Below are 27,758 nucleotides of genomic sequence, written 5' to 3'. Positions count from 1 at the left end.
TCTTATGACTCTAGGCCAAATATTTTTTGAAAACTAAAAATCTTTTTACTAAGTAAAGGGCAAGAACTTTACAAATACTGAATAAATCCCCAAGCAAACCCCAAGTTGAAAATTGCAAATTTATACTACTGTAATTCAAGGGCAATAACTCTAACAAAACTGAAAAAAATCCACATGCAAAGTCCCAGGTTCATAGCTTCACAGTGAGGTGAATCATTATTCCTGTAATTTAGTGATGTTGATCATTATTCCTGTTAAGTTGGTCGATTCTAACTCAAGCACTCAAGGATCAAATAACAACATAATGAAACAGTTTTTACTAAGTCAAGGGAAATAACTCTTCAATACTGGATAAATCCACAAGCGAAACCCAAGGAACAAACTAAATATGCTGAGCAACTTTCCAATAAGGTTTAATGACTCTATGTCAAATCCTTTTTGAGTTACATGTGTGATGTGACACATGTTGAAAATTGCAAACATTTTCTAAGTCAAGGGCAATAACTCTAAAAATACTAAAAATATCCAGACGAAAATACCCAGGTGCACAACTACACATACTGATCAACATTCCTGTAAAGTTTCATAACTCTAGGTCAAATACTTTTTGAGTTACATGCGACACAAGTTGAAAATGACAAAATTTTACTAAGTCAAGGGCAATAACTCTAAAAATACTAAAAATATCCAGACGAAAATACCCAAGTGCACAACTACACATACTGATCAACATTCCTGTAAAGTTTCATGACTCTAGGTCAAATACTTTTTGAGTTACATGCGACAAGTTGAAAATTACAAAATTTTACTAAGTCAAGGGCAATAACTCTAAAAAAACTAAAAATATCCAGACGAAAATACCCAGGTGCACAACTTCACATGCTGATCAACATTCCCATAAAGTTTCGTTGAATTCTAGCCATTAGTTGCAGAGAACTACTCCGGAAACGAAATTCTAAGTCAAGGGCAATAACTCTAAAAATACTAAAAATATCCAGACGAAAATACCCAGGTGCACAACTTCACATGCTGATCAACATTCCCATAAAGTTTCATTGAATTCCAGCCATTAGTTGCAGAGAACTACTCCGGAAACGAAATTCGGACGGACGGATGGACGGACATACTTAGCAGACGTGTTTGTGGGGTTATTCCTTTGATCTCTTAACCCCACAAGAGCAAATTTTTTTAACCCCATAAGAGCATTTTTAACCACATAATACATGTCTCTACGGAATGAACCCCATACAGAGTGCCTGTACATAAACCTAAACCTCATAATGTAGCTCTCGTCTGCTCAGACGGACAACGCCAAAACTATATCCCCCTCCCGATTCCATCGGCGGGGGATAAAAAAATCCCTACCTACCTACCCAACTCTAAAAAGTAGGGTCGGGAGACAGCAAACAAAGACTTTTTTAAATGTGGCCTTATTTGTGTAAAAGCAGTGAAAGCTACAAGAATTTAAACAAGAGCACCGCTAGGCGGCGCATTATTGCCCGAAAAGTGTTTTTTTTTAGTAAGGATGAAGCATTTGTAAGGCGTGGGAATATTTCATATGAATATCATATTATGAATAATTGTGGAAAACGAAGTAGAGATAAAAGATACCATTCAGAATGCTCCTTCAAAAAGCATTCCTCCTTTATAGCTGAAGAACCTTCATATATATTATGATTAATATGAATAATTGTGGAAAACTAAGTAGAGATCAAAGATACCATTCAGAATGCTCCATCAAAAAGCAATCCTCCTTTATAGCTGAAGAACCTTCATATATATATATGAGCACCGTCATGCAATTTGGGGTCTTAATGACATAATGCGCAAACGTCATAAATGACGTCAAAAGTCATACCAGAAGATCATTGCGAAACTACACATGTTAATCTAGAAGTTTTGTTTACGATTATTATCGACAGGTTACACGTATTTTCTTTGCGTAAAATGGCCGAAGAGCTAGAGGTAAGTTTCTTTATTCGTGTTTTTTAACAATCTACTGTATGTTTATGTTTTAAATCTGATTTTATTTGAATCAATAATGTTTTGAAGGTTAGTCGGTATTTGAAAACGAAAGTAGAATACATTCGTGAATCTCTTTTCACACCAGGTGCCTATTTAAACGCTCGAAAAAAGTTTATCATGGTTTACAGACTAGCATGAATGTTTCGACATTTATCTTTTTCTCTAGAGCTATTTTTATTTTCATCTAGAACTAGAATCTAATAAATAAAAAGAAAAATATTTGCCGCTTTGCGAGACTAATCCTAGATGTAGTCTACATGAATATAGATTCTATTTACACATGAATATATTTACACATAACGAATAAACACTTTAAACTTTGGTATATGGATCGTACATGTACATGATCTTACAACTAATTTGTTAAATAGCTGGAATTAGTGTGTAACTGTCGTCTGGAACCGCGCTGTTTCAGTTTAAACACCGCCATTGTATAAATAAAATATTTCTTTGCTGATAAATGTAAATGCCTCTGTAGCTAAACGGGTACGCCGTTCGCTTTTCGTGCGGGCGGTTGAGGTTCAAAACCTGCCTCTCTCTTATTTTTTTAGGCATTTTTTTAATCACATGCTGATTAAACAAATAGCAAAGAGTTAAACAGTAAAATGTTATATTTTTAGATTTTGCATTTAATTTTTCTATTTATTAGTCATTTATGTTTGATTTTAGATTTTGCATAAAGAGGTATGATTAATATATTATTTGTATTTTATTTTCAGGAACTAGAGAGCCTTTTATCGGAGCATTTTGGCAGAACACCGTTGACTACACCCTGTAATACCCAGGAAGATGTTAGTAGCGACAGCGGTTCTGACCAAGACATCAGGGAAAATAGTATAGTGGAGAGCCGTGTGCGAGACTTCCTTTACCAGGATAGAGGTGCAAGATTATGTTGAACCAGATTCTGACCGCAAGCAGGTTGAACTTTATAAATCTAGTAAATGTTGTAGGTTAGCATGTAGCGGAAAATTCACTAAAGATCAAATATATCAGTACCTACTTAATATGAAAGAAATGGAAAAAGAAACAAAGGAAAAATAACATTATGGGTCTGATAAATGATGAAAGATCTACAGAAAAAACACAACGTGGTAAAAAACGTCAAAGAATGAGAAGAAAGTATACGTTACATGGTACTGAAGTATGTAAAAAGACATTTCTACTTTGTCATGGCATAGGGAAGAAAACACTAAGTAGCTTAAGTAAGCAAGTTTTTCAGGAAGGTATTGCTCCACGTATACATGGAAATACTGGCAGAAAACCACATAATGCTATTACCTTTGACGACGTTACAAGAGTAATACATTTTATAAGTAACTTTGCTGATGAAAGAGGAATACACCAGCCTGCCGCACCTAGGGGACGAGATGATATTCCACCAATTTATTTACCGTCCGAAACAACAAAGGTCCAGATGCACAAGGATTACTGTATTTCTTGTACATAAGCCGTTCCACAAATCAAGCACGTCTCGCTTTCTATGTTTAAAACTCTCTGGTCTACGTGTATGCCTCACATCAGAATAGCAACATCAAGAGATGACGTCTGCGCTACGTGTGAGCGAATGAGAAAGATGATATCAGACGCAGTGTCAGAGGAAGACAAGCTGGAGGCCTTAGCTAACATGCGACAACACATTCTTTTAGCTCAAAGGGTATGTACTAGTTTACTATACATTAAGAAATATTTATAATTAAACATGTGAATGAGTCAAAATTTATATACAAGATTAATAATTTAATGTTTATCTCCTTTTTCTTGATTTTTAGTTATGTTTATGAAATATAACGTTTAAAATCTATGGAATTTGATACTATTCCAGTTTACAGGAAAGTTTGATAAACCTTTAGTTGTGAAATTGCTAACTTTTTACATTTAAGGAGAGGGACACGTACAACACATGTTTAAGAAGAAGTGCTGATGAAGATGAATACTTTCATTTTACCTTTGATTTTTGTCAAAACGTGAGTTTGCCACATCACGCAAGACAAATGGGACCGTTGTATTTTCTTACATTGCGAAAAGTACAGATTTTTGGTTTCCGTATAGACGGTATCCCTAAGCAACTGAATTTTTTTATTGATGAAAACGAGACAGTAGGAGAGGATGGATCCAAAACACATGGCCCTGATGCAGTTATTTCCATGGTTGATTGGGCACTACAGGAACATTGTGTTAGAGCAAGAAAGTTTTCAATCCATGCTGATAATTGTCCAGGTAAATTATACACATTTCATTTTGTTTAAAGGCACATTTATACATCGGAAATCAATATTTTATTTTAATTCTTTAGAAAAATATAAAACGTATTTAATAATTCTAATTTATATATTTAGAGCATGTGGAATGTTGAACAACTGAAAAAAATAGTGCAAAGTGTACAGTACGTACGTAATGTGTTGTAAAAGTAAAACAAGAGGGCCATGATGGCCCTATATCGCTCACCTTAGGAATAGATCTTATAAAGTATTTTTCTTTTTAAAAAAAAAAACAACAGGTTTATAAAATTCTTTAATGTCATTTAAAGGTTAGTGTCAAATGTAATGTATTTTTGGCCGACATTAACAGGAATGCAAACATTAAGTGTATAGAAATACCTCTTTTTTCTTTTCTTTAATGTACAGGTTGCTAAAAAATACACTCCCTGTGGCGTGTTTACATGTTGAAAATTTTAACAATGACATCATCATAAACAAGACGAAGTACAAATTTGGATCATACTTCAATAAAAATGGGTCAAAGACAAAAATGGCCGGGTTGCATTTGTATACCAAATAACATGACTCCTGAGGCTGTGATGTTACAAAAATTTCCTACCATTGACCATTCATATCGAACATTTAACTAAGTCGGTAAACAGGAAGAAGATAAGCGATTATAAGACCTGAACTTTGCAGTCACAATACCAAATTTCAAGAGGCTGTGATATGTAGTTGCTAAGAAAACTGTTACGGAAATTTTCTTTCATTTACAATTAATGCTGAAAATTTCACTAGGTCAGAAAAACTGAAAGTGGATGAGCCACATACCTGAAATCATATCAATGTTGTATACCAAACATCAAGAGGCTGTAATAAGTAGTTGCTGAGAAAATTGTTACAAAAAATTCATACCATTGACCATTATTATGAATTAAACTAATGAGAAAATTGTTACGAAATATTCATACCATTGACCATTATTATGAATTTAACTAAGTCAGTAAACATGAAGTGGATGAACGACAGACCTTAAATCGAATCTCATGGTATTGGACAATGTGTTAATGCTGCAAACTAAATATCATGAGGCCCTGATCAGTAGTTGCTGAGAAAACTGTTACGAAAAATAGCCCAACCAATTCGCCTGCCTGCCCGGAATCAAGTCTCAATACAGGATGGTAAACAGTATTTTTTTTTTCATATATGATTTTTTTTTCGAGATATCCCATTAGTGTTTAAATATCAAAATATTTTTTGATAGTGTTTACTCAGGGGTATCATGTTGGCCCAAGCATCTGTGGTTTATCGTAATTTAGAACACCCTTTCTAAAAAAAAGAACAACAACAACAAACAGCAGGGATCTCAGGAAGGTAAGAATTTCAATTGGCAGACTGTTTGACCAGAATTTTCATGAGTCAATTCAGTTTTTTCTTCTCTTATTTCTCTACATGAACCATTTTCATGTTTCAAAAATGAATTCAAAAATTACTGTTTGGAAAGTCATTTTGAGAAGATTTTCAAGTATAAATTGATAATATTGTGAGGTTAAGTTATTTTAAAATTACGTATTTTTCTTGCTTAGTTAACCCTTTACCACATATATACGCGAAACAACGCACTTTCGACCCCCCCCCCCTTTTTGGGCCTCAAATAGTGAAAAAATGTCCTATTTGGGCCCCAAACATAAGTTTTCGTTTGAGAAATGTTGCTAAAAAAATTGAGCACTTTTTCGGCGCCGCCCCCCATCCAAAAGATACATCAGGGGGTTGCCAGAAGGGGGATGTGCCCCCTTCTGTTAGGGGGGTTTGAAGGGGGGCGGAGTCCCCCTCATCGCCAAGAAAATTTTGGACTTGTGAGAGGCTAAAAATGACCCCAGGTCGATCATAATGTAACGTTTAACCAACGCTGAAAAGCCTTTGACTCTATCTCAATCCCTTGAGAAGTTGCAGCCCTTTGAAATAAATTTTGATGGAAAAAATCGAGGCAAAATAGTGATTTTTGGCAATTTTGAGATGTCCCCTCGTTGCCATGGTAACAGGAAATTTGAGACTGAGCATGTCGTTACAAAGGCAATGGTCCAGTCAACATTTGTGCCAAGTTTGATTAGTATTGAAGCATTTTTCATAGTTTCATAGCAGTTTGAACTTGTAACAGGAGGCTTTTCAGTGAAAACGGCCATTTTTCACAATATGCTCATGGGGGAAAGGGTTAACTAAAAAAAATATAAATGTTACAAAACAACAATTTTTCACCAAAATTAGGTGAAAGACCACATGTTAACATGGAAAAACTAGTTTTTAGGTGATTCCAAAGTTTTTCATCATTTTTTGTTAACCCTTTACCACATATATACGCGAAACAACGCACTTTCGACCCCCCCCCCTTTTTTGGGCCTCAAATAGGAAAAAAATGTCCTATTTGGGCCCCAAACATAAGTTTTCGTTTGAGAAATGTTGCTAAAAAAATTGAGCACTTTTTCGGCGCCGCCCCCCATCCAAAAGATACATCAGGGGGTTGCCAGAAGGGGGATGTGCCCCCTTCTGTTAGGGGTGTTTGAAGGGGGGCGGAGTCCCCCTCATCGCCAAGAAAATTTTGGACTTGTGAGAGGCTAAAAATGACCCCAGGTCGATCATAATGTAACGTGTAACCAACGCTGAAAAGCCTTTGACTCTATCTCAATCCCTTGAGAAGTTGCAGCACTTTGAAATAAATTTTGATGGAAAAAATCGAGGCAAAATAGTGATTTTTGGCAATTTTGAGATGTCCCCTCGTTGCCATGGTAACAGGAAATTTGAGACTGAGCATGTCGTTACAAAGGCAATGGTCCAGTCAACATTTGTGCCAAGTTTGATTAGTATTGAAGCATTTTTCATAGTTTCATAGCAGTTTGAACTTGTAACAGGAGGCTTTTCAGTGAAAACGGCCATTTTTCACAATATGCTCATGGGGGAAACAAAATAAATAAATACTACTTAGAAATACTTACAAAAAAATCTTATTGATAACATTTGGCCTTATTAACAGCCAAATTAACAAAACACTTACTTAGTGGTAAATGTTATCTAAATGAATCTCAATTTTTACTATTTTTCACTCGTTACCATGGAAACAAGAAATTTCATAAAATATCTAAAGTTCACCAAAGTTCATATTTTAACAATAATATAATTTGAAAGAGTCTAATAACATTTTAACATTGATTCTCACTAAAATAGTTAAGTTAATATCCATATGTAATAATAGGAAGCAGACGGCGGCCATTTTGGACGCCATCTTGGATAAAAATGTTGTGACACCGGTTAGCACAGTGCAACATGCAGTTTCATAAACTACATTTCCTAACGTTTAATTTGATATATAGAAACCCTTGTTTACTAACGTAGACCGGTTAGGTGCACAAAGCCAGGTCAAGTTTGCAGCATTAAAAGGGTTAACAAAATGATAAAGATAATTAAGTATTACTAGCACCATGGATAATTACCATAATTATTTGTCCATTTTCACTAACATTTATTGAGGTCAATAGCACATGTGTACATGACTGTATAATTTTATAAATCATAACACGGGACGTCGGGAGGTGATATTTACATAAATACAGAATGTCATGCCTTAATACTTAACAAATAGTTAACAAAATACCTGTTTCAACGAAGCACACATATAATTGTATTCATCTTCACTTCTTTGTTGTGAAATACGAGTTTATGTTACAAAATTTCTCAATTTTCTTGATCGGCGGACGTTTCGTCATGTACTTCCGGTTTAGTATAATTTATAATCTCAACTCGAGGTCAGATTGATACAGATGTTTTCGGAGGCAAAATTGTTGGTTTGATTTGATTTGATATGCATTATTTGATGATTCGAATTGTATGTTTGTTCTCAGAATGAAATATTATGACATAATTCGTTCATCAGTAGGTGCGGTGTAGCTAGCTGCTATATGATTTTTCCCGCAAACCGGAAGGATATAAAATGTAATATCCGTACTGTAAATTAAACTTTTATCTTAATCAACTAATTTTTGTGGAAAAAAACAACATTTTTTGTTCACTTTCGTTTCTTTGTGCAATTTCATACACAATAAAATGTGCAAGTCATTGTCAAGAACCGAAATATTTTACAATTGTATTTCGAAAATGACACAGTCTTCCTTTCTGATGATATTACGAAATTAATATTGAATGGGGAAATCAACTTCACTGTAGCTCTCAAATTTGTGCTATTCTGATTGACTCTGTTTTGAATTAACATTCACATTCAACAAACTTTTCATCCTTCTTATGCTTTAAAAGAAAAATCTTCATAACAATGTCTGTTGAGACAAAAAATACAAGATACACTGTCTCAATTTATCCCTACAAAGAAAGTCTATATAACTTTGCAATAAAAAAAACCTTTAACTCCCAAAATAGAGACCAATTTTCAGCTTTAGACCATAATTTGAATATACTTTGTAGGAACTTACAAGCTAATGCCTTGTGAGAAATATCTAAGCTCTAGCCCTTTCCATTTTGAAGTATAAGAACTTTTAAGTTTTTTCTTTTAGTTGCCATAGCAACCAGAGTTTAGCATGTAATGGCATTCTTGGAACAATCTTGATAGAGCTTCATACAATGAGTATTCCTGCCAAGTTTCATTAATATTGGCCAAGTGGTATTATAGAAGATGTCGTCTGAATAAAATATGGACGGACACCGGACGACGGACGCCATTTGGTTGGCCATCCTAAAAGCTCACCTGCACTTTGTGCAAGGTGAGCTAAAAATGTTAAAGTGTAGTATTTTGACTTCCATGCAAATACTAATTCTAATAGAGCAAAATAAGTTAAAGAAAGTTAACCTTTATAGCAAATGAGTTTTTTGTAGAAAATGGAACTTGATGCCGACAAAATGTTTTTTGAGAAATAAAATAGATAGCATATATGAGGCATAATATGGGCCTTTAAGAATGTAACAGTACTGAAATAACTAACTTCTCTTAGTATCATTACAACTTTATAATGGATATTTTTGGTTTATAAAGATCTTATTTTATATACAAGCGTTAGTTTGCATTTGATTAAAACTACATAAAAATATAGTTAATTAATCTGCGGGATGATAAATTTGTTTTATTGTTATAAATGAAAAATACCCCGATAATACTGTTATATTCATTCTCGCTTTTCAGGGCAGAACAAAAATAAGTATGTGCTTGCTTATTTTATGTGGAGAGTAAAATATTCTTTACACGCTAGTGATTCTACGTGCACCGTTTTTAAAAAGAATAAAAAAAAACTATCATTTAATTTTGATTTACTCAATAAAAAGAAAATAGGAACAGATTACGATACATTATCAGGCTGAAAATCGCTTTTACGTACGCAGTTATTAAATTGCAATCCATGATGACACATGATAGCCTGCGGAAAGCGGTTTTTATAAATAAAGACACGTGCTATGTTCTCTTGATCGAGACATCACGATAATACCGCTAATAAATAAAAACAAGATTGCATTTGAGAAAAATGCTATGCCACCGTAATAATACAACACTAAATAGTAGTGTAGGAACAGATTTTTTTGTTTCTATACAATTGAAGATTGTCATAATGCATATCTAATTCTTATTATCAGATTAGTGGTTAAATCTATTGTTAACTCAATAAAAGATCAGAGTAGGAATATATCAATGCACTTGAGTCTAGTGAATTTGGTGGTGAAGGTCATATTTCACACAGCCTAAAATTTCATGACTGCATCAAAGGACAACATGTAATACACTTTGTCAAAATCTAGGTCAGCTGATATCAAAGTTCACTTTTAATTTTGACACTAGAGGCAAAATTTGAACAACTTTGGTAGAGTACCTATAGATGATATCATTTAACAAATATTAAAGCTCTAAGCCTTGTACCTTCAGACAATAAGATTTTTTAAATTTTTTACTATATGTATATATTGAAAATCAATGACTCCGGGGCGGGGGCAATTTTGACCCCAGGGCTATTATTTGAACATTCTTGCTAGAGGTTCACTTCACAATGTTTCATGCAAAGTATCTAACCTCTAGCATTTGTCAATTGCTAGAAGAATTTTTTTTTAAAGTTTTTACTATAAGTTTTTACTATGTAAATATGAGGAAAATCAATGACCCCCGGGGCCGGGCCAATTTTGACCCCAGGGCTATAATTTGAACAATCTGGGTAGAGGTCTATCAGACAATGCCTTATGCAAAATATCTAAGCTCTAGGCCTTTTGGGTCTTTACAAGAAGGTATTTTAAATTTTTACTATATGTACATATAGTGAAAATCCATGACCCCCGGGGCAGGGCTGATTTTGACCCCAGGGCTATAATTTGAACAATATTGGTAGAGGTCTACCAGACAATGCCTTATGCAAAATATCTAAGCTCTAGGCCTATGGGTCATTACAAAAAGGTATTTTAAGTTTTTACTATATGTACATATAGTGAAAATCAATGACCCCCGGGGCGGGGCCGATTTTGACCCCAGGGCTATAATTTGAACAATCTTGGTAGAGGTCTACCAGACAATGCCTTATGCAAAATATCTAAGCTCTAGGCCTATGGGTCTTTACAAAAAGGTATTTTAAGTTTTTACTATATGTACATATAGTGAAAATCAATTCCTTTTGGTTGCCATGGCAACCAGATTTCTGCATGGAATTAAATTCTTTGAACAACTTTGGAAGCCCTTCACCCAAGGATCAATCCTGCCAAGTTTGGTTGAAATTGGACTAGTGGTTTTTCACAAGAAGATTTTTTAAGTTCACTATATAATCTATATAACACACACACACACAAACAAACAAACAAACGCACACACACACACACACACACACAGGTGAATCGCTATATGCCACCGCATCGCAGATGCTGCGGTGGCATAAAAACAGACATTCTGCTTGATATGTTTATGTATTTCGGAATGTTAAAACATTCATTGTTAGTTTTACTCAAAATGCTTTGTGTCTAAATGACATGCAAGAAATTGTTGTTTCTTCCTGGCATAGATTTTTTAGTATGGAAATAATGTGCAGCAATTTACAACTTTACATTAGCATGCTAAAATTTTCAGCCTTGTTATATTGAAACAGGACACGCCCGGTGTTTAGTAGATTCCGGCTTCGCCCACATCAAGCGAGTATATAGACGAACAGATGTAGAGACGCTTGAACAGCTTGAAAATGTTGTAAACAAATCATCAAAAACAAATGTTGCTGTCCGTTTTCCACAATGGGCATGGAAAAATTGGAAGTCGTTCTTAGAGGGAAAATTTAAAGCAGTGAAAGGAATAAGGTAGTTTACAGATGCAACATACAGAAACTGCTTTAATAATAATAATAATAATAATAATAAAAATAATAATAATAATGATAATAAAAATAACAAGCAAATTCGTTCAATTTATATCCCCCGCCGAGTACTGGTTATTATTAACACAACAACTGAAGACATAAGGCTTTTTTTATATATTAATCATGGCATAAACAGTAATATTCTTTGAACTTGATAAATATTCAGGGAAATAACAGAGCCATAACTTTGTGTTAAATAGTAAAATCTGGAAATGCCAATGAGATGTATGCATACTACATAACTAATCAAGGGCCATAAATCTGAGTTATAAGTATCTGACTGGAACAAGGCGACTATTCCCTTACGGAGTTCACTTATAAGTCACTTATAGGCTATTTTATATGTAGATTATACTTCACTTAGTCAATTCACCTATAAGTCAAGTATATGTATTTTAAATGCAAATTAGATGTAAGTGCAGTATATGTCTGGCATTTTGACAAATAAGTGAAGTATAAGTTATATGTAAGTCACATATATGTGACATGTAAGTCAAAGATATGCTCAACTTATAAGTAACATATAAGTGACTTATATTTTACATATAAGTGACTCATATGTTACATATAAGTGACTTAATACAAGTCACTTATAAGTAACATATAAGTCACATGTAAGTCGCATATATGTTGCTTGATGTCAAAAAAGCTTGAAATAAAATAAAAGTTTAGTAATTTAATTTCAAAAATGTTTATTAATTTATATTCATAGTCATATAAATGAGCAAAATACAAAATTCAACATACATATCCTTCAGTTCAATCATCTTACATTCACTATAACAAAAAACAATATTCATTTGTAACAGCAAGTTTTTGTTTTTTACTGGTTTTCTTGGAATCAAACACATTTTATTTTATACAATTATTTTGCTGGAAGTCTGTCAGTGAGGAACTGTTCAAATCATAAATTTGTTCAAATGTTTCTGATTATTCAAACTACTATTTCTTTTATTGATGTCTGTTTCTGTGCTCTGATTTTGTTTCCTCGGAGAACTTCATGTGGCTGTGTTCACCTTTAAAGATAAAATTCATAATTAATTTAAAAAAATGTAGAATAAATTCCGACCATTGTATATGCAGTTATATTTCATATTTTGTATATCATCAAACTATATTAGCTATTTATGCTTATGCATATACAAATATACTAAAGTTACACAGTATCTCATTTTAGTGCATAAGTCAACAGTGTTGTTTAAGAATTGCTTAAAGTCTCTATATAAGAATTGATTAATTGCACTATTTGCAACAACATTTATTATGCTCTTTTCTGGGAAAGATTTAGAGCAGTAAGTATAGAGATTAAAAAAATATACCTTTTCAGGCTCAATACTGCATATCATTCTTCACCTGGCATCTCAAAGTAACAATTGGTCCCACTAGCCTGCAATGTATGTAAAATGTAATATCAGATTTCTCCATTGAAAACAACAATAAAATGATAAATGATTATGATGACCCAGTCTTATTCAGCTGCATAAATCTACTGATTGTACTATTTAGTTCTAAAAATTCAATTAATTTAACTATTAAATCTAGATTTAAATCAATTACAAGTATTAGTAAATCTAATGTATGAAGCTTAGAAATAAAAACAGCCTTGATCTCTCAAGTTACAAATTTTAGTTTGCTGCCATCTTACTTTGATTGTTTAATATATAACCTGTATCAATTCTGCATAAATGTAACTCAAAGGTATTTACCTGATTTTGTTGTATATCTTCTTGTCCAAGGTGATTCTTCTTGTCATTATTATTTACCATAACTATACTTAAACATCTTAAACAAAACAATATCTCTAAAATTCCTAAAACATCAAGTAGATTCTCTGTGATTTCCACCAGCTTGCTAACCTAAATGTTTCAGCCTTACAACTGTGTACCTGGGCAGGTCCAATGTTATGGGTAAAAACAGGGTAAATCCAAAAATCAAAGCACTCATCAGTTCTATCTTACAATCATTGAATGTGAAAAAAAAAATCAAATAACTAATAGATATGTAAAGTTTAAAAAATCATTATACATTTTTGAAAAAAAGAAAATGCAATGTCCTTTTTTACAAATTCAGGATAGGAAATGTTATCGTTCCCCAAAATAATCACATGGAACAGTCTGATTTGTAGGAATGACCAGTCAAAAAAATTAGTCATGCACATATGGTGGCAAAGGCAGGTGGCCAGTTTTATCAGACCTCTGATCTAATGTGGGTGTATCAGTGGAAGCAATCTTCAGGGCATATTGGTTCCTTGATTTTATATAGATTAAAAGGGCAATATAAACTGTTTATTTCAAGCACTGTTTTTTTTTATTGTTTAAATATCTAAAATACACTAGGCCTAAATGTCTTAAAAATAACACTTGTACAGTACTGGACACGCGAAACCCGCACAATTCGCGTATTCGCGGCGAACTCTCATGCTTTATAACGCGAGCGAATTCGCGGCAACTTGAGACAATCGCCGCGAATTCAACTCGCGGCGTTTTGCCGTGAACATTTGCCGCGATTCGCGGGGAATAATACATGTTCATTTGTATAATAAATGTAGATCTATTTATAAGTGTAGTCTGTGAACTTGAAACCAGATATACATGTACAAGTAACGAAAATTAAATTTTAGTAATCTACATGAAGTTGTATCAAGAAAATCTTGTTAATTTCTAAAATGCCCTTCTCTATTTATCTTTGATGCCAACAGCAATATAAATAACCACGGCGAAATCAAATAACACCGTTAAAAAAACTTTCCGTGAATGGCGGAATCATGACCTCAATGTATAAATGCGACGCAGTACAAGTATGCGGCTTCCATCTGCAGGTAAATAGTGGTGCATGTACACGTGTAAACTATTTTTAGGGGGGGGGGGGTACATATTGAGTTTAAAGTAGAGATATAAATATAATATATGTGTAAAAAGAGATATTTAGTTACATAAAAAGATACATAATTGATACGACATTAACTTGTTCATTTCTAAAATGTAGTGGATTCCCTGGGACACAATTTCGTCATTCCTTCGGGTGATCATTACTCAATTATTACACGTTTGTAAAAAATAAAACGACACGCAAGGATTTGTCTGCTAATAATTTTCTGAATGGCGGATATTTGCACCCCTGTTTTTAAAATGTTTAAAATAAATTTAATTTGTTAGTTACCGAAAATTATCGCCGATTGTTGAAATTCCATAGCGCTAAAAAGACACAAAAACAACTCGCGCAAAAAAGAAGCATCCATAAATAAAAGGAATATAAAATGTTTTCCATTGTTAAATAATAAATACAAAAATTTACACACGAAAATGACCTCTGACAAAAATGACTGGTCGGCTGCTTCTGAAGAATCTGTGAATCTTTTGATGTTTACACACTGTAGTTGTTGCCGCCGATCATCAAAGAAAATGCCGACACTCGATTTGACTTTCACCTCTTTTTTTTAATATATCAGAAAAAAACTGTCATTTCTTTTTTGTCATGGAATGATTAACAATGTTTAATTATTGCTCAAAGTAAAAAAAAAAATGTTGGGATATTGATTGTGTCAATTATTGACATATTATTAATCGTAAGTGCATTTTGATTTGTGAATTTTTATTTACATTTCTCATCACCTACTCATGCACCTGGCATTTTTACTCGTGAAATTGAAGGTAAAGAATGTCAATTTAAAAGTGATAAAACTTTTTAACAATTTTCAACAATCATAATTAGCGTATTAAAGACGTAAATAATTAGTTACACCTGTGAATCGGTGCTAAATGTCGCTTTGCATTGTTTCTAAAAATAGAATATGTGCGAAAGTAAACAATGGATTTTAATTACATTTGTATTATTATCAAAATAACAATTGGACAATTTGTTATCGTGCGTTCTTTGATGTAGTACCAATTACCTTTTTTAATTTCAATCTCGTTTTATTGTTAACTAATTTTCACCAGCACCTGATTGCTTTTTTTAATATACAAAATGTAAACGCTGTACATGTTCAAATGCTAAATATTTATAAATATAAGCAAGACGTTTACAAGATTTTTTTAAAAGTTTTCAAAATTAAAGATCACGGGAATTAAAGGACCAAGTAGTACTTTCTAATACAAATTATTGCTGAAGATTCGCCGTAAATTACGGCGATACATCGCGGCGATTTTTCGTGACCCGCCACGAAATTCGGCGAACTTGCACGCGGCGATGTTTTACCGCGAAGTGTCCCGTCGCGACATAGACTACACTCGCGGCATAACGCGACTTTTGCGGGTTTCGCGTGTCCAGTACTGTATATTAAAAAAAAATACACCTCTTTTTCTTGTATAGGTACAGAGACATAGAGTTATCTATGTCTCTGATAGGTATATTAGGTCTGTAAGAAGTACAGTAGGTAAAAACATATAGATTTCAATGTCTGTTTCAAGTTAGAAAAAAAACAAGAGTAGAATTATGCCTTGGGTGACTTTTATGTGAAATATTTTCCTTGTGAGAAGAAATGACATGGAATTGCATTTCTGTCCATGGTAGCCTAGAAATCACTGATTGAATGCCATTTCTGTCCCAATTCCGCACAGAATATGTACCAAAATTTTTTACAGGTAATATACTTAATAGATAATCATTTTTCCTATTATCTTATTTAAAAAACCCCAGCTGTGTTCTAAAATTAATAAGCAACATTTAAAAAAAATCTTAATTGTTTGTGATTAAGGTCTAAGATTATAGTATTTTAAATTCTGAGTTTTTTGATACCTATTGTGTTAAAGCAAAGAATTACAAATCAACTTCAATAAATTTTACCAATTTTCTCATGTTTTTGTACTTAGTAATTTTTTCAGCTTTGCTCAGTAATAAATAGTCTCGCAAAAGTTCTAAGTTTTCACTTATATCTAACATAGAAACTGGTTACTTCAAACTTCACCAGTACAAGGCACTTATAGGTGACTTGTATGTGACTTATATGTTGGGTAAAAAATGGCCAAAAGTGACTTATATGTAGCATATACCTATAACTGACTTAGACAGGTTTTTAGGTGATTTATAAGTGACTTATATGTAACTTATAGTTCTCTTATAGGTCAAGTATAAGTTGCATATAAGAAACATATAAGTCACTTAAAGTCATTTTGGTAAGGGTATGCACATCTCCTCTTAAGGCCTCAACAGACGGTAGGATTTAGTTGTACAGCACTAATTAGAGATAAGATGTACAATTTTCAAAGCAATACAACACTTGCATTCAGACGGTAATTCTACACTGTAAGAATCATCTGAGGTTTTCCCTAAAAAGGATCCCTTTACATTGATCCTTTTACATACTTTACTCACTAAATACTTTTTCTCCAATGAGTAATGATGAAACACTCCATTAAAAAAAAAAAAAAAAAAAAAAAAAAAAAAAATATAATATATATATATATATATATATATATATATATATATATATATATAATATATATATATATTTAATGTGAGGCATGACCGAGACTCAAAATCTTGGACCCTCAGATTACCGTACTGTGGCTCTACTGACTAAGCTATCTGGCTGCCTACAAACTACCTCCCTCCCTTAAATTAGAGAACAATTCAATACCGTGACATAATCATTTTTTCGGAATAATTTTGGTATTCGAACATATTTTAACACAACTTTGGGTCTCCTGAAGAGTTTTTCAACATCATTTTTACCCCATCTTACTACTATGTTTACCTTTTAGCCCTAATTGTTCTGGAATTTCATTCATTACACCCATTATCAGGAGAAAATTTGGTTATCTGTTACTTGTCATTGTGGGAGGTCTATAAAAATCGGTACGACAAGATTTTCAAAATAGAACATGTCCTATCCCTTACATCTAGACATAAGGTTTCCGAAATCAAGAAATAGTAGCCTCCACACATTAAGATTTGTCTGTACATCTTAGTTTTAATTGGTGTTGTACTTCAAAATCCTACCGTCTGTTGAGGCCTTTAGTATCCCATAAAGTTTCATTGAATTCCAGCCGGTGGTAGCAGAGAAGTAGCGAGGAAACAAATATTTTTCTATATGGATACTGCATAACTAATCAAGGGCCATAACTCTGAGTTAAAGTGTCTGACCCGAACAAGCCGATGATATGCGCATCTCCTCTTGGTATTGAAGGTTCCCATAAAGTTTTGTTGAATTCCAGCCAGTAGTTGCAGAGAACTACTCCAGAAATGATTTTTACTCCATATGCATATTGCATAACTAATCAAGGGCCATAACTCTGAGTTAAAGTGTCTTTGACGCCGAACAAGCCGACGACATGCGCATCTCCTTTCTTCGTATTGAAGATTCCTATAAAGTTTCGTTGAATTCCAGCCAGTAGTTGCAGAGAAATAGCGCGGAAACGATTTTTACTCCATATGCATACTGCATAACTAATCAAGGGCCATAACTCTGAGTTAAAGTGTCTGACCGGAACAAGCCGATGATATGCGCATCTCCTCTTGGTATTGATGATTCCCATAAAGTTTCGTTGAATTCCAGCCAGTAGTTGCAGAGAATTAGTGCGGAAACGAAATTCGGACGGACGGACGGATGGACGGACGGTCAGATGCACATCTCCTCTTGATATTGATGATTCCCATAAAGTTTCGTTGAATTCCAGCCAGTAGTTGCAGAGAACTACTCCGGAAACGAAATTCGGACGGACGGATGGACGGACGGAAGGACGAACGGACGGCCGGACAACGCCAAAACTATATCCCCCTCCCGATTCCATCGGCGAGGGATAATAATCATCATCATAATCATAATAATAATATCCTTATAATACTAAAATAGTGGTGGTAATGATGTTACGAATAAATAATAGAAATAATTATGATAAGAATAATATAATTAGGATAGAAGTTCTCGTAACTGAAATAAAAAATATGATTTTTAATCAGTAATAACTTTCATAATAAAACTTATTATTTGTGAGCTTAGCAGAAATGAGATGATGAGTTTTAATTTCAGGAAAATATCAGTACTTCCGGTTTACTGCAGACGAACCAGGTATTGTTACCAGTTGCGAATTTCATCTGATGATCAAAATGAGGAAAAGATTTGTATTTTAAAAGCATCAGTCTTCGCGTTTTGAAAAGCGGCTGTAAGACCATTTATAACCATTTCAACCAAGTGGGCTTAGTCAACGGCGGCAAACCTACCTGAACAACTCCGTACCGTCCATACGTCCCGGTATATGCGTCAGACGTGAGTGTATCAAGCAGCGTACAGAGACGAGTTTTGCGGTGTACACATTTGAAGCAAATGTTAAAATAGAGAAATAAAAAATATTGATTGATAAAACTTAATTCTTTTTTTGTTTCAAGAATCTTATATCCGTTTCATGTTTTAACAGACAGCTCCATTAAATTAACATTTCGAAAAATGTTACTCAGAAAAAAATATATTTGGCCATGATAATAACATCATATAAAATGTACCACTACCATACCATTTACTTATTCATTATTTCAAGTTAATAGGGCCTAATATGTTTTTCCCTCGCCAAAAAATAGTATAATCATTTGAACACACCTAATGCAAGAAAAGCGGGAAACGATGACGTGATAAATGGGAAACATTGACGTCAATTTAGCGACGACAACAACAACGTCAAGAAGTTTCAACATGACGTTGTGAAATAAGTCATATTGAAAAAAATAATAATTTCTTTTGCATATGAATTATATCACTAGAAAGCATATTTCATGAGCTTTAATTTGATGTGAAAATCTCAAAATCGATAAAAATGTCATTAAGACCCCAAATCGCATGACTGTGCCCATATATATATATATATATTACATAGTTTGAACTTTATAGCAAGTTAACTATTGGAAGTTTTCCACAATTTAATTTGAAGATTTTGGCCCATCTATCCTTCCATACTTGCATTTTTGGGGATTACCGTGATACCATATTTACCTGAATCAGGGTCAGCTCGGCCCTATTCCAACTCGGCACGGATCAACTCAGCCCATAATTATATATTACTGGTAATGATTACTTTTATTACTTTTTATATGTTTTCATCATAACTTTCATTATTTAAAATTTTCACAGTCAAGGTTATTGAAAAGTTTTATAGATAAGTACCAATTTGTATGTGAATTTGTAGAGATGGTAAGAATTTACGATTTATATGCACGTTTTGCCTACTTCAGATGTTTTTTGTACAATATTGTTCAAACAGCATTGGTTGGTATAGAAAAAACAGTGTTAAATACAATTACATTTATTGTCATTAAAAATCAATTGAAAGATCAATATATTTAACATTTATTGTCTTCTTAACAAAGATAATTTCAAATAATACGTACATGTTTTATTATGTACACTACCAACTTTTTCAATTTCTGTTTGTTAGTGATCATACCTCTGAATACTTTTATAGTAAATTTACTCCTTAATTTTTTTTTATAAACAAAACAATCTATATCCCTAATAGGATTTTTAATAGAGGGCTAAAATCTTAATTTTTTGTTTATATATCAAAAACTCAAAAAATTATTAAAACTAGAAATGTGGTCAATACAAATGGGCCCCCAACGGAATGCCCCACATGCAAGCCAAAATTTCAAAAATGTTTATAAATTTAGTTCCAAAATTTGTTTGCACAAAAATTTTTTTAATTCTAAGGTTCAAGCCCTTAAAAATTTTCAAAATGTTTTTAACCAAACCATATTTATAAATGTTTCAAGGCACTGAAATTAAATTCAGTCTTAAAACCTTTTAAAAAATAGCATATTGCTATTGTACATTCAGGAAAGATAAGTTTGTCTAAAGTCATTGAACCAACGACAAATTCAAACTTAAACTGCTTATTTAATTCCTAAGATGTATCTATATTATTTTCAAAGTAAAAGGGACATAACTCTGCCAAAAAAATCATCGAACCATGACCAAATTCCAACTTTTGACCTGCGCATTTTCTTTGACATATCCATATGTCAATTTTGAGTTGAATATGTAACACTGTTGGGTTGATAATGAACAGAAACTGTAAATTTCATATCATTTCCAAAGTGAAAGCGGCATTACTCTGCCAAAAATCATTGAACCATGACCAGATTCGAACTTGGTCTGCGCATTCCAAAAACATATCCATATGTCAAATTTGAGTTGAATGTGTTGTACCATTGGGGAGATAATAAACCGAAACTTGAAAATTTCATATTATTTTTTTAAAGTGAAAGGGGCATAACTCTGCCAAAAATCATCGAAACCATGACCAAATTTGAAATTGACCTGCGCATTCCTTTGACGTATCAATATGTCAAATTTGAGTTGAATGTTTAATACTGTTGGGGGAGATAATAAACAGAAACTGAAAATTTCATATTATTTTCAAAGTAAAAGGGGCATAACTCTGCCAAAAATCATCGAACCATGGCCAAATTTGAGCTTGACCTGTATTTTTCTCATGACATATCAATATGTCAAGTTTGAGTTGAATGTGTTGTACCGTTGGGGAGATAATGAACGGAAACTGAAAAATTTCATTATTATTTTCAAGTAAAAGGGGGCATAACTCTGCCAAAAATCATCGAACCATGACCAATTTCGAACTTGACCTGTATTTTCTCAATGACATATCCATATGTCAATTTTGAATTGAATGTTTTGAACCGTTTTGGGAGATAATGAACGGAAACTGAAAATTTCATATTATTTTCAATGTAAAAGGGGCATAACTCTGCCAAAAAATCATCGAACCATGACCAATTTCGAACTTGACCTGTATTTTCTCATGACATATCCATATGTCAAATTTGAGTTCAATATGTGCAAGGGTTATTAAGATAATGAACGGAAACTGATGATGACGGAAGGACGGAATGACGGAATGACGGAACAGGGTAACACTATATGCCCTGCCATTATATGGCGGGGGCATAAAAAAGAACTGAAGAGGCGCCGTGATTTCTTACCGATTTTATAAGTTCGCTTTCCAAAGCAACACCTTTTATATTTGGGGCAGTAACAATCTGTATCATATTATTGTTTAAAATGAGTAAATGTGTTGCATAACCCTTAAATCTCAGGGCTCAAGCTAGGTTCAAAATTTAGGGAGAAGTCACTTCTCCCTCCAGCTGCTTTAGGGAGAAGTGGGGAGACTTTAGGGAGAAGTGAGGAGATTCATTTATCGATGTTTGTTGTATCGCAATTATGTTGACTCACTGTACATATCTTATTAAATGAATTGGATTTGTGTTACAACAGAATATTCAATTTTAATTTAAAAGTAGTTTGAAACAAGTAATAAGAATGAGTATAATGTAATGCAACCATTGCATTAAATGAAGATAAAAAAGCCATAGTTGATTCCTATCATGGATCATATCATGGGTGGATTAACAGTTATTCCCTTCTGATTTACTATTAAAAAGCTTGCGCCGGACATTATATTCATATTCACTTATGTTGTAAAGAAAATGAAAGTAGATAACGAAAGAAACGATCTTTAATTTAACTTCATTTGTAATAAATACAGTTTAATACGCCGTCAATTTTATCAAATTTAACTCGTCGACAAAAAAGCTTTCATTTAAAATTACCGTTACTGTTATATGTCGAGCGGTCCTCTTAATTCTGACAATCATTCGATAGTGAAAATTTAATTGACGTTTGATCCGTCCATCATAAATAATTGTTACGGGTAGTTGTATGTTAGCGATTTAATGATTGGTTTAATAATGTCGCCTCGATTAAAACGTGAATTACGATTGGTTTCTCGCACGTATCGGTAATCTCGCCGTGGGCGGAGTCTAATTGTTCCTCGAGTGTCTGTTAATTAGACTTTTATGACATGTTGGTAAACAAACGGATTAATGACATTTCGCGTTGATTGAGATGCATGACAGTCCCTTTTTCCGGCGGCGTGGGTAAACACACACAACATGTTATTCACAGTTATTGTTATTGTTGGTAATTTTCAATAATGGATCAATAAAATCGGGCGACTTCATCTTCGCTTTCATGTAGGATGTCGGCGAAGTCAGACGGACTTCGGCGACTATTTCGCCCGAATCGCCCACTAGCTCGAGCCCTGAATCTTATAAGATAAAATAATATAATATAAAAACTGATTGGAAAAGAATTAAAGACATCACAGATACATTTTATTTGGATTTTAAAGGCGTTTTGAGCTCCACACCCCAAGTGTCTGTGAAAGAAATTAGTGGCGCAGCATTTTGTTTATGAAACATTGTAAAATAACCGCGTTGATTCTCACCATGCATGTATTTTATAAAAGAAAATAATTTCTTAGACGGCATAAAGGGAAATATATAGAACAAGCAATTATCATAGTATTGCAAGCAATCCATAAGTCCCCTACCGGTAAGAGCCCAAGCAGCATTCTGAAGGGCCATTGGCCATTCACTTAGGTTCCTATTTTAAGTAAATTTGTTGAAAAAGTTCTTTAAAAGTGATCACAGGAAACAGTTTTTATGTACAGACAGACGGACTGAAGGACACTCTAAAGTTATTTTTTAAACATCCCTGTTATCAAAATATAACATTTTTAAAATCCTATCATGATTGAAGAAGTTGGAGTAAAAATTACCAATTTCTCAAAAAAAAGTCTAAGTTCAAAAGGGGCATAATTCTGGAAATAGTCTTGCTAGAGTATTGAACACTCACAAATGTTGAGTGATAATAAGAAACATTTATATGAAGTTTGAAGTAGATACATTCAGAAAAAGAAGTTATTAAAAAAAAAACAATGTTTTTTTCATGAAAATTTTAAGTTCAAGGGAGGTAATTCTGATAAATTTTGTGCTAGAGTTGTGAACCTTGTCACATATGATGTGGTTGATGACAAGCAACTTATATTTAAAGTTTGAAGAAAATACCTTAAGAAATAAAGAACTTATAGTGAAAAAACTTAAAAACTAGAATCAGAAATCTTGAAATTCAGTCTATTTGTTGCCATAGCAACCAGAATTTTCAACATAGGAAGATAAGAAAAGGATGTGCATAATTTCCATACTGCCATCTACCCATATGTCAAGTTTAATAAACATATTTTCAGTACTTTTTGTGTTATCACTGGATCCAGGTTATGTGTAAAATTTGCCATATTTTCAATCTATTTGTTGCCATAGCAACCAGAATTTTCAACATAGGAAGAAAAGAAAAAGACGTGCATAATCTCCATACTGCCATCTATCCATATATCAAGTTTCATAAAAATATTTTCAGTACTTTTTGCGTTATCGCGGGATCCAGGTTATGTGTAAAATTTGCCATATTTTCAGTCTATTTGTTGCCATAGCAACCAGAATTTTTAACATAGGAAGAAAAGAAAAAGACGTGCATAATCTCCATACTGCCATATATCCATATACCAAGTTTCATTAAAATATTTTAAGTACTTTTTGCGTTATCGCGGGATCCAGTTTTGTGGACGGACGGACTGACGGACGGACAGACGGACTGACGGACGGAGGGTAAACCTAAAGTCCCCTCCGGTAAACCGGTAGGGGACTAATAAAGCTTTACTGCATACCAAATTAATGAAAGTCTTTCGCAAAACAAAAAAAAACAACAACAAAAAAATGAAGCGGGCACCTGTTTCATGAAATAAATTTCTGAGTATTTTTTTCCCTGCTACCACGATCATTTTAAAACAATCTTCATACCTACGTGTGTGTGTGTTTTTCTTTCTATAAACATCTTAAGAAAGCTTTTTGGAGTAAACTATTCAGAATTATGAACCTGCGTGGATAAGAAATTAAAAAAAAAATAATAAAAAAATAAAGAAATTTACATGGGATGTTGTTTTCGCACATGTATACATGTATAATGTCGAGGCAACGCGTTGGACAATTATTCGTTTTATTATTGATAAAAAATATTTTGAACATAGAAAGTATCGTTTAATAGTTAATCAACCTGATATACATGTATTAGTCTATGTTTCCTGATAGATATTTCATGAACGGGAAGGGCTAGAGACTTGGGGTCGGTCTCATTTGGAATCTTAATACAAACGTAAAATAGTGATAAAAGTTTTTTTAATTGTCTGGCCAATTGTTTTCACAACGGCCCGGGAAATATATCCCTTGCTCGTAGGCTCGAATCTGGAGTTTCTGGCCTTCTCTTAACTTATTGTATATTTTTAAAGGGGGTCATTATTTACATTTTTTTGTTGTTTTTTTGACACATTTAAGATGAACACAGAATTTTTTATCAATCTGGTCATATTTTTTCTTCCCAATTCCGATACTCGTGCCTGTGATTTATATTTGAATATTTTTCGAAAAACGTTAAGTAGATTCTAATATCAAGTATCATAGAACCGTTAAACAGTTAAAATTTCCTTTGGAATGGAAATAATTGTTATTTTTATCAAAAAATGGTAGCTTCTACAGTAAATAACCATTTTATCCTACATTTTTTCTGTACTATATGATGGTTGGCCAAATAAGGCTTATATTCTCGGTAGATGGTACAACCAGCAGGAAAAGCCAGGATACCTTAAATTACAATCAATTACAAGGGGAGACAATTCAACCCTACCTGCCGGTTGATTCAGTGGTAAATCATCTCTTACAGACATGCACATGAGCGTGTAATGAGCTATATCGAAATATGGATACATCTTTAACTTTGTGACTTTCGTCGCGATGTCCATAAATGTCTGTGGATCCATTTTTTAAAGGCAAATTAAGTCACAGAAGGTGATGATGCTGGTGATTCTGGCTTCTTCCAGTGTGCGCACGCGCGAAGGACACTTCCGACTACTTATAAGAACGGCCGCAACTTCTCGGACCTTTCCGTCAAACTTCGGCTTTGTACAAGTGCCAACATTAAAACCACAGACACTTGGGGTGTGGAGCTTAAAACCTTTAAAATCAAAATAAAATGTATATTTGTCAATCCCAGCACATATACTGATCGCGGATAGCTCAGTTGGTTAGACCACTGACTGTCACTCCTGAGGTTCCGGGTTCGATCCTGGGTAACACCCTTGGGATTTTTCAGAGACACTTTCAGTGTTTCCCACCTACCTAGACGTTTACTGGTAAGAAACCCAGGTAATCCTCGCATGTATCAGTGCTATACACTGGGCATGTAAAAGAACCAAGGGATCTATTCAATAAGAGCTAGGGACTGGTTCCCGCGGACTCCCTTGTATCTCATAGCTGTCTCTAGAGTCTGCTGAGGTAAGGACCCTACTGGAAATAAGTGCTTGCACTTTCGTAGGTTATCCTTGCCCGCCGGGTCTAAAGAAAATCAATCAATCAGATCATATATATATATAAAAAAAACTTAATATAAGCCGTTTTGAAAAAAATTCACATTTCAACGTCTATAATAATACACTGATCTACTAGTGTACATATCAAAGGGCATCCAAGCCGGCCGTTCATCATGAACTTTGGTAGGCTTGCTAGAGATAAGAATTTTGAATGCATTTTCAATGGAACGTACAAAACAGTAGTCAAAATGTCAAAATGTTTTATTATTATTATGATTGTAACAAATATACAACAGAATATTAAAATAGCAATAAAAGGGACTAATATAGAAATATCACATGCATTTTTTCACGTCAAATTAAGAAAATGGTTTCTTTTAATATCTGGGAGTTAAGATACAGTAGCTATATTCTAAGTCCCAGATAAATACTGGAAGAAGTACACACAATGGAATGAAAAAATTGTGATGAATTTCAAAAATAATTGTACGTTAAAGCTGGGACATAAGCTTATCTTATGTCCCAGGTTAAAGATCCTGTATGTTTTGATCAAAGTGGTAAACCGCACTAAGTGAAATTATATATATGTACATAATTATGCAAAATAAAACAATTTTCAAACATCGAGAATATGTAAAATATCAGAGACATAGATAACAGAGATAGGCAACTTCATATCACGCGTGCTTGCTAAACTTAAAACTTATAGCAAGTAAAACTTATTAACCAGATGTCAAAATCAGTAAAATAATATATTTTCTGAAAGCTTATGCATTTGTCTATGGCTGCAGGTGAAAATATTTACAGTTCCCATTTAAATAAATGATACATCAAGTTACTAGGTCGTGGCCACGAGATAGCTAAGTCGTGGCCAAGAGATACTATGTCATGGCCACGAGTTACTAAGTCGCGGCCACGAGGTACTATGTCGTTGCCATGAGATACTATGTCGTGGCCACGAGTTACTAAGTCGTGGCCACGAGATAGCTAAGTCGTGGCCACGAGATACTATGTCTAGGCAACGAGTTACTAAGTCGTGGTCAATAGATAGCTAAGTCGTGGTCACGAGATACTATGTCGTGGCTACGAGATAGTTAAGTCGTGGCCACTAGAGAGCTAAGTCGTGGCCACGAGATACTATGTCGTGGCCACGAGTTACTAAGTCGTGGCCACGAGATAGCTAAGTCGTGGCCACGAGATAAATAACCAATCAAAAAACACTATACATATTATGAATATTTTAACCTTAACAACTTACTTTTACATCCAACATTAATTTTTGAAAATACTGAAGATATTCACTTTGAACTTATGTCACGGGGGAGAATCACGCCGTTCGTTACCCAAACAAACAAGATGGCGGATGCAGCAAAAAATTAGGTTTTCCCCTTTTTTTCTCTGAAATTTGTGATGTTCTTGTTTAAATGTATATAATATTATAACCTTCTCCACAATTTTCCTGGCGCAGAGAATTTTATTTTATGATGTTTCGTCCCGTACTTCATCTGAAATGCGCGTCACGAGATTCGAAGCACCGCTTTGATCGTGGTAACGTACGGCTTCTTCTCTAAGATTCAATGTTTCGTTTACAGATATTATATTAACTGTACCCACTGACTTTAAAAAGTTATAGTATGTCATCATCTAAGCATTCATGCCCATTCTGGCTAGAATAACCACTGAAAATATTAATATCGGCGCATTTTCCGGAAATGATAACGTATGGCGCACAAAATATGTATGATAACGTACGGCGCATTTTTTTCTGCCTTCTTGATTTTCTATATAATAGTAAAGTTATGTTTACCAGACATATAAGGATGTGTAGAACCAAATGAAGAAAGTGAAATAAATAATATTAGTGTCCAGCTTTATTTGTCATCCAATGAAAACGCTGTATTTCCTTAAAAATTCTTTGTGTTAATTTCCATAGAAAAACAAAATTCGATAATATATCA

At 33.7% G+C, this 27,758-nt stretch overlaps 1 protein-coding gene and 1 long non-coding RNA gene across 4 annotated transcripts in view; one reads left to right on the top strand and one right to left on the bottom strand.

Annotated features, from left to right (window-relative positions):
* LOC132723303 (trimeric intracellular cation channel type 1B.1-like) overlaps positions 1-25,340 on the bottom strand; it is a 77,325-nt gene extending 51,985 nt beyond the window's left edge. For both annotated transcript variants that reach the window (XM_060707981.1, XM_060707980.1), the window contains exon 1: positions 25,119-25,340. In XM_060707981.1, the coding sequence (XP_060563964.1) occupies positions 25,119-25,251 (133 nt within the window). In that variant the 5' untranslated portion in view covers positions 25,252-25,340. The remainder of the gene's footprint in view (positions 1-25,118) is intronic.
* LOC132723305 (uncharacterized) lies at positions 1,144-12,183 on the top strand. 2 transcript variants are annotated; one of them, XR_009624730.1, is made up of 4 exons: positions 1,144-1,965; positions 2,745-3,679; positions 3,906-5,597; positions 11,333-12,183. It is a non-coding gene; the product is annotated as an uncharacterized LOC132723305 (long non-coding RNA). The 2 variants fall into 2 exon arrangements; XR_009624729.1 differs by lacking the exon at positions 11,333-12,183 and having other exon boundaries at positions 3,906-6,020.
* Positions 25,341-27,758: the final 2,418 nt, after the last annotated feature.

This window comes from Ruditapes philippinarum, unplaced genomic scaffold, assembly GCF_026571515.1.
Source record: "Ruditapes philippinarum isolate M1 unplaced genomic scaffold, ASM2657151v2 ctg1752_1_1_1_1, whole genome shotgun sequence".
In the NCBI taxonomy this organism is placed as follows: Eukaryota; Metazoa; Mollusca; class Bivalvia; order Venerida; family Veneridae; genus Ruditapes; species Ruditapes philippinarum.
Note: the sequence above shows the minus strand (reverse complement) of the source record. Positions and strands in the feature narration are given on the sequence as shown.